Source organism: Sebastes umbrosus, chromosome 2 (genome assembly GCF_015220745.1).
Source record: "Sebastes umbrosus isolate fSebUmb1 chromosome 2, fSebUmb1.pri, whole genome shotgun sequence".
Lineage (NCBI taxonomy): Eukaryota > Metazoa > Chordata > Actinopteri > Perciformes > Sebastidae > Sebastes > Sebastes umbrosus.
The window spans coordinates 41058000-41070606 of NC_051270.1; the positions used below are offsets into that span (position 1 = coordinate 41058000).

At 40.9% G+C, this 12607-nt stretch overlaps 1 protein-coding gene across 1 annotated transcript in view; it reads left to right on the forward strand.

Moving 5' to 3' along the window:
• LOC119476603 (Golgi apparatus protein 1-like) overlaps positions 1 to 12607 on the forward strand; it is a 46909-nt gene that overhangs the window by 2334 nt on the left and 31968 nt on the right. Inside the window, 3 exon segments of the mRNA XM_037750003.1 lie at positions 8169 to 8198; positions 11352 to 11438; positions 11935 to 12150. Of these exon segments, the coding sequence (XP_037605931.1) occupies positions 8169 to 8198; positions 11352 to 11438; positions 11935 to 12150 (333 nt within the window).

A 12607-nucleotide genomic window follows, 5' to 3' on the forward strand; every position in this document is an offset into this window, starting at 1 on the left:
TGCAGGGTGTGCTATAGACTTATCTTAATATCAAACTGTTTGTCGTAAGGGAAAGGTTGGATGTGGTTAAAGGTTTTCCACCTCTGCACACACACTGCACAGTACAGCTGCTGACTGCGACCTCAGTGAGGTAATTATCAACCTGAGTGAGGTGGTGTGAGGTGTGTGTGAGGTGTGTGCAGTCATCCAGCTGTCAGGTGACTAACAGAGTAGTGAAGTTAAACCTCACACACTCTGCCTGCTTCTCCTTTGTGTCTCTTTGTGATGAAAAATCAAAACAAATATCTTTCTTCACAATCTGTTTTCACATTTTGCCGCCGACATGCACGGATTCATTCTGGGCTGTTATGTTATTTTGGAAGTGAATGTGAGGAGTGTTTTGTTTTAGGAGTCCTCTTGTTTAGTGTCTGTGTGCAGCCAGGGAAGCCCTCACAGTGCAGACTATCTAGCCTGGTTTATCACACACTGACACACCTGATAAACACTGCAGGTCCATATTCTTCATGTTTACAATCTATAATCTATCATTTCCTCAGTTGCTCTTTTTCCCTGTTAAAATGTGTTTTTTGGGGGGAAAGGGGAGTTTTTTTTAAATTGAGGGTGTATAATTTGTGAGACAGGTTTGTGATATTAGCCCTGACTATTTTGATAATTGATTAATTGCTTAAATCATTTTCCAAGCAAAAAATGCTGGTTCTATTGTCTCAAATGTGCTGCTCTTCTTTGTCTGCTAAATTAAATATCTGCTGTTGGTTGTTGGATAAAACAAGCAGCTTGATAAGCTTTAGGAACTGGTGTTCCTCCGAGAGGGCATGGAAAGGTGCTGCCATACGTGAGAAGTTTTCCACAAAACTCCTGTAATAACCTGCAAAGCCCGAGAAAGACTGGAGCTTTGCAAAGTTTTTAGGACATCTCCACTGCACGTATTTTTTCAGGGTCGGTTGCTCCCCCTCTGCAGATATGACATGGCCCAGGTACGAGACCTCCCGTTGGAACAGCGAACACTTGCTCCACTTGACTTATAAACCATGCTCATGGAACCGTGACAGCACCATTCGCAGGCGAGCGAGGTGCTGGTTGAAGGATGTGGAAAACACCACCACTTTGTCCAGGTACAGGAGCAGAGACTGAACATGCTTGTCCCCGAAGATGCGCTCCATGAGGCGCTGGAAGGTCCACGGCGCATTGCACAGGCAGAAATGCACGTGATTGAATTAAAACAGGCTGAACGGTGTGCAGAACGCAGTCTTCTGGCGGTCACCCTCTGCTACACCACCTGGTTGTAACCGCGGGCCAGGTCAAGCGTTGAAAACCATCCAGATACCTCCCAGCACATCCAGCGACTCAGGCAGGGGGTATGCGTCCTTTTGGGTCTTTGCTTTGAGTTGGTGATAGTCCACGCTCATCTTCAGGGTCCCCTCCTTCTTCTGCACAATCAGCATAGGCGAGGAGTATGGACTGTAACTCTTCCTAATGACCCCTTGCTTCAAAAGCAGCCATTTAGTTTTTTTTTGTTTTTTTTCACCATTTTCTGACATTTTAAAGACCAAACAATTAATCCATTAATTGAGAAAATATTTCTCCGATTAACTGATAATGAAAATGATAAATTTGACCTCGATATCGATATTGTAGGGTTGACTGTTGGTGCTTTCACAAAATATTTATAGTGAGATTTTTGATAAATAATCATCAGTAATCTAGATATAATGACTAAGTGGGTAAGGGCAAATAACAGAACATTTAGAACAGTCTGGTGTGTTCAGAAAATGACATCACTTTACTGTAATGCAGCTTTTAAAACCAGTAAAAGTCAACACTTCTTCAAAATCTATGACGATATATCACGATATTGATATAATATGGATATATTGCCCAGCCCTAGCTGTACTGTTGAAATTTAAATGACACTGAATTTATAGCACTGAAATATTTTACTTTAAAAATAATCAATTTGAATTTCCGTCTTTAAAACTTTCAATAGGTAATTTAAAGTGGTGCGATTTTAAAAACCTTTTTGTCTTAAAATTGACTAATATTGTATAATAATAAAAATAAAAAAACTGTATTCAAGTTGCTCAGATTCAGTTCAAATTTGCATCTAAAAATTAAGATACAAAAAATCATGTTTCTCAAATGGGATTGGTTAAATTCAACGTTTAATGAAATAACATTCTGTCCGTTATATTATAATTCTATATTAAGATACAAGAGGAAGAAGTATAAGTGGTAGCCCAGATGTACAGATTTCTTCACAAATTGCAGTCTGTTGTCAGCCTCAACAATTAGAATGAGAATAGGTGGAGCAGACAGTGTGTGTACAGTTTATCTGTCGGTGAAGAAATGCTACGAGGCTACAACTCCTCCGCTCAAGCGAGCTATAGACGGGAGCCAACCTCCTGTATCTGTAATGCCGGCTCCGCCTCTTAAGGTGGGCTCTTAAGGTGGACCAGCTTTTCTCATTAAAGTGACGAGTTTTTCTCAGCTTTTTAATCTTTTATTAATATTTCTTTTAACCGTTTTAACCGATAGCGTTAATCGGTTAAAATGCTTAATGTCGGTTAACGGTTAAACGGTTAATTGTTCACATCCCTAGTGTTGACGTCACCATGACGTCAACAACACGCGCACACACACACACACACACACACAAAGGCACACACTCCTCCAGTGGCCCTGAGCGATGCCCTCTTTACTGAGATAATTACATCGCTTCAACTCTATGAACAGCTGTGGCCTCCTGAAGAGGTAAATGGCTCTTATAAATCTGCCTCTTCTCCAGGGAAACACACACACACACACACACACACAGGCGAGCAGCAGCACTGGCAGTAAAGCAGCGTGTGGTTACAGTTCAGTATTTATTTGTGATGGTTCAAGCCCTGAAAACACTTGAGAGACGTCTGAGAAACGGCACCGCGATTTAAACCAACTGCTGGACAGGAAGTCACTTTGCCTCAGCACTAACACTGTCATGGACACTTCCAACTGTGGTCATTGAGTCAGTCTGTCAATGACTGACTGACGGGGTGTAAGGATGCAGATAGAGAGCAGCCTCAGTCTGCAGGATGCTTTCTGTTTCTGCTCTGTTGCCGACATTTTGATTTTGTCCTGCGATTATTTCACTACATCCTCTTGCTTTAAATCACAATATCACATCTCTGTGGGGGTCTGAATCATGGATGTATAAAGAGAAGTGGATACAGCGTTCGAGGCGGGGCCCTGTTCGATCATATGAAAGTTGCTCAGTGGCGCATGAAGCCAAAAAAGTTTGACTTATGAGTATAAAAGTACCCGGATCTTCTGGCGATCTTCTGCATCCATTGGGCCCATAGAGCAGGCGCAGGGGTTTTTCCTTAAACTCCGCCTCCCAGCCCTCTCGCTCCAGCCTCGGTCCGGGTCTCACGGAGGAAGGAAAATAACGAAGATTCTGCTATTAGTGTGTTTTACAACTTTTAGGACCTGATGATTTAAATAAGGACTATTAGAGTGTTCATACTGGGAAGTTGATTCACCTAAAAAAAAAAAAAGATCCGCTAATTTACAGATGTCTCTTTCCCAATGTAAGTCTTTGGGAAAAAGTCTTTTTGGGCCCAATGACATCACATGATGGACACAGAAGTTACAGTACCACCGTTTGGCCACTACAAAAATTAGCTTCACAGCCCAGCGCTCTGTCTGGGGGCTTGCTAGGGACCCTCACAAGATGAATCGAAGGGGAAACAGTGTTCATTTCATCAAAACCACCAAGAGAAATATTCGTTGATGACCTATAATAAAAAGTAACCTTTGAAAACAAGAACTATAAAACGTCAAAAGATAAGAACTAAACAGTAATTTTTTCATGCAAAATTCAACACCCAGCATGCATTTGTCCAATCGTATACTTCTAATTAGTATAATAGTATAATAGAATAATAATAATACTAGACTTTTTTCTAATAATTGTCTTTCCCTTTGAATTATTGTATAATTTTAACTCTTCAGCCTATACATATTTTTTAGATAAAGCTGTTAGGTGACTTTAAAACGGTGTCAATACTCTTTTACTTTTCAACCACAAGGGGAAGAAATAGTTTTTGTGTCCACTTCATGATTGTAAGTCCAATATTCACTGGCTTTTTAACTCCATTTTGGTCTCCACAAACTCCTGAGGGAAATCTGTCTCAGGCGGCAACTTACGGGTCTAAGAAGTGAAGCCAATGTCGAAGTGACTTAAACTTTATTATAGCCAGCAGGGGTCGCCCCCCCCCCCCCGCCCCCTCCTCTGGTTGTATAGAAGTCTATGAGAAAATGAGTCTACTTCTCTCTTGATTTATTACCTCAGTAAACATTGTAAACATGAGTTTATGGTCTCAATCTCTAGTTTCAAGTCTTCTTCAATACAGCATGATGTTCATTTAGTAAATGATGGTCCCATTTAGAGTCACATAGACCATAAAGCAGGGGATGCTTTAGGGCGGGGCTACCTTGTGATTGACAGGTCGCTACGATGGGATTGGCCGTGTTTTGTCTTACAACTTTAACCCTTTCACAGTGTGCTTTCACTTCATTAAAGATCACTGTAACATTTTGGTCGCCTAAAAATGTCTTATTCAGCGTTCGGTTGTACTTAGCTCCATCCTCTCCTGTCACTTATGGTTGCGGTAACACCTATATATATATATATATATATATGATATAACCATCATTTATAAATGGTACATTTATAATTAATTAAACTTAAATAATAGTTATTTTACTGTGACAAACAACAAAATGATAATTAAAAATATTTACTAATTATTAGTAATGCTATAATTTATGTTATTTTAACAGTTTATTGTTGCACACATAATATTTTATATACAATATACAGTAGATAAGTATTTGTTAATGATTAAGATATTATTTGTAAACCTTAAAGAAATTGTTTGTAGAACATCTATAAACATTACAGAGATAGACCAGATATATGTAACACTTTATTAATGCTAAATGATTGGTTAGTAAACCGTCTATAAACATAAAGAGCTTTGAGTGGTCGGAAGAAAAGCGCAATATAAATGCAAGTCCATTCACCATTAGTTGGATGGCTATTATAAAGTTGCAACTGATGATATTTAGATAGTTAATACTTTGTCAATGGTTAATAATTAGTTTCTAATTACCTAGATACATTGACATCTGTCTATGTAAAGTTTATAGATGTATTACAAACGATTTCTTAAAAGTTTACAAATCATTTGGTAATCACTAACAAACACTTAATATAGTATATACATGTTATAATGTGTGCAACAATAAACTGTTAATAAATAGTTTACTAATATAGTGTTATCATCTCTTGTCAGCTATGATACAATATATCATTTATAAACTAGTTCTTTCATATTACACAAACTAATGATAAAATAACATCAATTATAGCGTTACTACTTATAAGTTAACATTATTAATTATCATGTCATTGTTTGTTAACAGTAAAATATCTATTAACTAAGTTTAATTAACCATCAATTTACCATTTATAGATGATGATTATTATAGTGTAACCCTGGTTGGAAAAAACCGAGATGGCGACAGCCAAAATGCAGAATTGGAGGCTTCAGAACGGTAAAACCAATGGGTGACGTGACGGTGCCTACGTCTACTTCATATACAATCTATGGTCTGTCTGCTGTTTACTGCAGCAGGTGTAGTGCACAGTGGGTTTAACAGAGCGCTAAGACTGAACCAAAACCGTAAACATGCCATCAAAACCAAAACAATGACCTAAAAGAGGCTAAAGATAGATAATAGTTGATCATTCTCTGTGGGTTCATCAGTGAAAGAATCTCCTTTCACATAAACTCATTTATATAGTCAGAAAGAAGGCTGGTACGGTCTGGTGCTGCAGACCACAAAGACATTTTGTTCAACCAGCAACTGCTTCAGTAAATCTACAATCAACCTTTTGTTAGCTTTAACTGTACAGAGGTTGGTTTCACACTGTGAACCTCTCAGTGTATCATACTAGGTTTTCTTCTGTGATATAAAGAGAGTTTTGTCACATTACTCCCACCCCTCAGCCAGACACAATTAGACTCTGTTACCACTTCAGTGTGATCAGTGGACTTGATTAATCTGCTCTTGTTTCAGAGTCCTTTGATGTGAATGGACCCACTCCTTCATTAATTAATAACTCATAGTCTTACTAATTTGTATTTCTAATCTTGGAGGCCACTGAGGGTCTGTTTCCTCATTACATTTGTTCCTCTGTCTCTGAAGCATTTAGTGGAAACGACGATTTAAAGTCAGAAGAGGGAGTTTTTGTCTCTGTTCCCGTGGGCCAAGCAGAGTTAACATAAAGTGCTTCCATGTCTTTTTTACTGCGAAGTGACGTGAAGCTGCAGAAAAGCTTCTCCTGCTGTGTTTTCTCTGATAGTCGAGGATGTTGTTGGAGAGTCTGTGAAGAGCTTCTGCTGTTTTGTCCATATTAAATATTGGAAGGGACTTTGGGCTGCACGATGGTGCAGTGGTTGCTTGCCTCACAACAAGAGGGTCGCAGGTTCAAACCCGCCTTGAGGCCCTTCTGTGTGGAGTTAGCATGTTCTCCCCGTGTTAGCGTGGGGTTCTCCAGCTTCCTCCCACAGACCAAAGACATGCATGTTAGGTTCATTGGAACAGTTGGAGCGGGGTTTCACCTGGATCTGGATGTCACCTGGATTGTGGCTGCATCTGCTGCCGCGTCCGCTGCCTGCTTGACACCAACTGCTACCATCATTAACTAATTCCATCTGTACAAGGGACTACCAAGGCTAACGAGGGACTACCAAGGCTAACGAGGGACTACCAAGGCTAACGAGGGACTACGAAGGCTAACGAGGGACTACCAAGGCTAACGAGGGACTACCAAGGCTAACGAGGGACTACCAAGGCTTAGTGACAAAGTGGCAGCCTGGAGAATGAGACTTCTCGGTCACTGCCAAAGACATCAAGAACTCCCAGCAAGCATGCTGGTGCTGTGGGAACCAACGCACGGGCATCGATCACAGGGACGTCCCACACCAACATACATGGACGTACTGAGGAGAGATGCTGGACAGTGCTGGCGAGCTAGCCAGATGTATGGTGGACTGAGACAGCTGGAAGCTCCGCTGGAAGCTCCGCTGGAAAGCCCGTTTGAAGACAACCCAATGATATCAATTCTGATAGTTGTATTATCACTCTTATCACTAGGCTGCCAAAGTGATATCATGACAGGTGGATCATGTTGGGTCTCTAAACTATGGTGTACGGTCTAAGACCTGCTCTATATATAAAGCGTCTTGAGATAACTTCTGTTGTGATTATACGCTATATAAAAATAAATTGAATTGAATTGAATTGTGGACTCTAAATGTCCCGTAGGTGTGAATGTGAGTGTGAATGGTTGTCTGTCTCTATGTGTCAGCCCTGTGATAGTCTGGAGACCTGTCCAGGGTGAACCCTGCCTTCACTCAGGTATCGGCTCCAACCCCCCCCCCCGCGACCCCGAATGGGATAAGCGGTTACAGATAATGGATGGATGGATGGGACTTTTATTTTTGTGGGATGACCGATGCACTTGCTTCTTTGTCTTATGGACACAAACACACACAAAGAGCTTGACTCTACACGGCGGTTGCTTTATGCAGTATGTACTGGTATGTACTTATATACAGTAATCTTCCCAAAACAGGATGGATATCATGTGGATTTTGATTCTGATTTTTAAGTGAATGTAAATCTGTGATATTAATACTGCTCTGTTTTAGCGGTCTGCTCATTTATAAAAAAGACCTAATGACCTTCTTCTCTCTCTCTTTGAGGGGCAACAATACAATAATATAGTTGATTTATGTTCAAATTACATTTTGACCTAATTAGCTAACAACCTTATGGCGGATATTTAAATATAAAATCAATCAACCGGAGATTATTTATAAAGGGCAGGTTCATCTGCGTTCTTTTGGGGCTTTTTTCAAATGGAAACGCCCACTCAGCCGTTAGCAAAAAGCAGTGATGTAGGTTACCAAAGTAAGCTAATCAATAAAGTAATGAATAATGTGAATGCTAATCTCAAGCATTTCCATCTCCTAATCAAACCTTCTCGTTCAGTCAAGATGTTTTAATTCACCTGAAGAAAACAGCGTTTGACCTCTTTCTTTCTCTCTGTCTTTCTGCAGGAATCTGAGATTGCTCCTGACTGTAACCATGTAAGTATTTACTCCCAAACACACACACACACACACGCACACATACACACACACACACACACACACACACACACACACACACACACACACACAGAACTTTTTCTTTGTTAGATAATTCAAAGGAGAGAGAGAGACAGGAAACGGGAGAGAATCTGTTTACTGGGTCTAATTGCAGTGGTGAAAAATATAAATTTGGAAAAAAGAAGTTCGGAAACTTGTGTTTGGTGGATTATTTCTCTGTTGTTACAATGCTAATGGTCATTGTATTTTACATGGTTGGAAAGCCTGTTTATTTACCTTCACAATGATGTCCAACTTGTAAGGATCATGCATTTGTGGGATGAGCAGCACAGCTGATTATGTGGGGAGCGCCTAAGAAAAATGTTCAAAAATGCTCCGTCAATGGTAAACAGTGTATTCTCCTGTTGGTATTGACTCTTGTTTTGAGTTGTTTTGGTGGATTGGATGATTGAACTCTCTATCAGTAACAAGGAACAAACAAGACATATTGGCTATTTTACACTTTATTCATTTAATACACCGTCAGGAGCCTCAGTAGCGGTGGAAGATCCATACGCAGCCACAACAGCCTGACACCTCCTCCTCATGCTGGTCACCAACCTGGTCACACGTTGCTGTGGGATGGCGTTCCATTCCTCAACCAGGATTCGTTGCAGGTCAGTCAACGTGGTTGTGTTGGTCACTCTAACACGTACAGCACGCCCAAGCTGATCCCACAAGTGTTGAATTGGGTTGAGGTGTGGACTCTTGGCAGGCCCTTCCATTCTCTCTACTCCCACATTGTGGAGGTAGTCTGTGATAACCCTGGCTCTGTGGGGGTGAGCGTTGTCATCTTGGAGGAGGAAGTTAGGTCCCAGATTGTGGAGATATGGGATCGCCACTGGCTGCAGAATCTCATCCTGATATCTCACTGCATTGAGATGGCCTTCAATGATGACAAGCCTCGTTTTGCCAGTGAGGGAGATGCCGCCCCACACCATGACACTGCCCCCACCAAAAGCTGTTACTCCATCGGTGCAACAATCAGCATAGCGTTCTCCACGTCGTCTCCATACTTTGACCCTGCCATCTGACTTTCACAGACAGAACCTGGACTCATCACTGAACATGACATTCCCCCATATGTTCAGGTTCCATTGTCTGTGTTGTCGACACCAGCGCAAACGGGCCTGACGGTGAAGGGCATTCATTGCAGGCTTCCTGGTAGCCTTATGAGAATACACTGTTTACCATTGGCAGAGCATTTTGGAACATTTTTCTTGGGCACTGCCCACATGATCAGCTGTGCTGCTCATCCCACAAATGCATGATCCTTACAAGTTGGACATCATTGTGAAGGTAAATAAACAGGCTTTACAACCATGTAAAATACAATGACAATTAGCATTGATACAACAGAGAAATAATCCACCAAACACAAGTTTCCGAACTTTTTTTTCCCCGGTTTATATACAGTAAGTATATTTACTCCTGTACTGTACTGTACTGTACTTATGTATTGCACTTTTTTCTCCGCTACATTTATTTCATAACTTCAGTTACTTTGCAGATTCAGATTACCAATACAAAATATAATCAACCATCAATTTATGATGTAATATTACAGATTATATTATTATTTATTAATCCCAGGGGGGAAATTCATGAGATACTCAGCAGTAAATATTACGTAATAATAAGTATTTAAAATTAGCTCAACCTTTACCAGCTGCAACGTTAAAGTGGCCATAATTAATGTCATTAATTACACTTGTGATTAAAAGCCCCCAACTCTCATTGTATGTTAACAGGAAACTAGGGGTTAACCTAGTTTTTCAAAATAAAAGCCCTCAACTCTTATTGTGTGTTAACAAGAGACTAAACATTCCTCACGGCCCCACAATCACCATGGCAACCACTGACAGACACACGTGTGAGTGTGTGTGTCAAATAGAGACATGAGGAGAACATGACAAACATTATATATCAGCGTATATAGTAATAAGAGGAGCGAAATTCACACTAGCCAATCACAGCAAATGTAGGCATTTTCAAAACTATGTAAATATTATATATCAGTGAATAGGCCTACAGTGATATCTGCCTGTGCCTCTGGCTCAGGACACTTAAACCACAATTGCTCCCGAAGGCATAGCCATCAGTGTGTGAATGAGTATTTAGACCAGCACCAGGCACACTGTTATACTCTCTAGTTATAATATAATAAACAGTATATTATTCTGGAATGGACCATTCTGCATGACTACTTTTGGTACTTTAAGTATATTGTGATGATAATACTTTTGTACATTAACTTAAGTAAAATTTTGAATGCAGAACTTTTACTTGTAAGTCTTTCTACATTGTAGTATTACTACTTTTATTTAAGTAAAGGATCTGAATACTTCTTTGTCTCTTCTCTATTAAGCATCAATAATGTCCCTTCACCTGTTGCCGTCTACACTCTAAAAAGTAAAAGATCTCTGAAGAATCCTCATCCTTACGTACGACCATAACTGATGACCTTCCCAAACTTTCCCGCCCTCTAACATTCAGTATGAGGCTTCTCTTGTTGTTGTTTAAAGCTTGCCTCAGTGTCCTCTGGATGATAAACCTTCAGTGTTCAGAGTTCACTGCAGTTAACGACAGACAGCTTTATGAAACGCTGCAAGGTTAATGGACCACTTGGACTGTCTTTATTACAGCACTGGAAAGCGCTGGCTGCAATTAACATGTCACTCACACACACACACACGCACGCACGCACACACACGCGCACACACACACACACACACACACACACACACACACACACACACACACACACACACACAGTGGTTTTGTTTTGGGGTTATTTTCTGGGCGGTCTGACTGTCAGTAGCTGTTATCTGTTAGCTGCTGCAGCTGGAGCCTCGTTGGCAGGAAAACAATAAACACATAAATACACAAGAGAAGAGAATCTAGAGACGAGAGACAATTGGAAACTTAATTACATAATTAAAGCAATCCAAAATGACTGCTAGTGTTAGTTTTGGGGATGCCAATTAGCCGATCTGCACGGTCACCGTCCTCCTCTGTGTCTCTACTGTGTCTCTACTGTATACATGTGAAATGATGAATCTTTAATGTTTTTTGTTCCTCTCTCTCTCTCAGCTCCTGTGGAACTATAAACTCAATTTGACCACAGATCCAAAGTTTGAGTCAGTGGCCACGGAGGTCTGCAAGAGCACCATCGCTGAGGTCAGTGTGCACCGCAGACGAGGCAATTTCCTGTCAAATTTAACGGGCTTATTATACCGCCGTGACAGCATAGTCAGGGTATATATAGCGCTCAGCGTGTCCGTCCGTCCTTCCGTCCGTTCTTCCGTCCGTTCTTCCGTCCGTTCTTCCGTCCGTTCGAGTGTCACAATTTCGTTTAACTTGGAAACTATTTACAGTAACTTAGGAACTTCACTTTTGGTATGATGGTTGACAGTGTGGTCCAGTTGTGCCTTTTTGGGGTTAGAAGTTCAGGGTGCCCAAAACTTTTGAAATTTTGTCTAAAAGCTGTGATTTTTTTTTACTTCAGTTTCGTTTCCAGAGCAGAACTCGTTCATTAGTTCCAAAAGGGCAAAACCGTTGGCCCTACTTTAGTAGGGGTCAAGCAGTGAGCGAGGTGTGTGAGCCATGCTCACTCTTGCCTTGTTGACTTATCACAGTATGAACTTAATAAAAGTCACATGTTTGATACCTCCAGATAAAGGAGTGTAATGAGGAGGAGCGAGGGAGGGGCTACCTGGTGTCCTGCCTGGTGGATCACCGTGGCAACGTCAGCGAGTACCAGTGCAACCAGTACATCACCAAGATGACCAGTATCATCTTCAGCGACTACAGACTGATCTGCGGCTTCATGGACAAATGTAAAGAAGACATCAACACCCTGCGCTGCGGCAGCATCAACGTGGGACACAAGGTGAGCGTGTTTTATTTGGTTTTGTTGTTTTGGCTGATGAGGTTTGAAAAGGTCCAGTTACTAGTTATTCTGGTAGCTTTCAACCACGTCACATAGTCTATATAAAGGCGGTTAGCTTAGCTTAGCATAAGGAGCAGAAGCAAGGGGAAACAGCTTGCCTAGCTCTGTCCAAAGTAGGGCTGGACCAAATAGTTCAAAGCTTCATTTATAACGTTGACATTCAAATTCAAAATCAACATTTGAATGCTGCACAGCTTTTTTTAATTGTGCATATCTATTCATTCTGTTTAACGCTGGTATTTGTGTACAGTTGCAGATAAAGATCAGGCTACACTAATATTATCAGTATTACACTATTTGTAGAGTTAGATTCCAGTGGTAGCTGCGTAGGACTGTTTCCGACTCGTGTGATCCAAACATTTCCAATAACTCCAGAGCGTTGTAGAGTCCAAAAGTC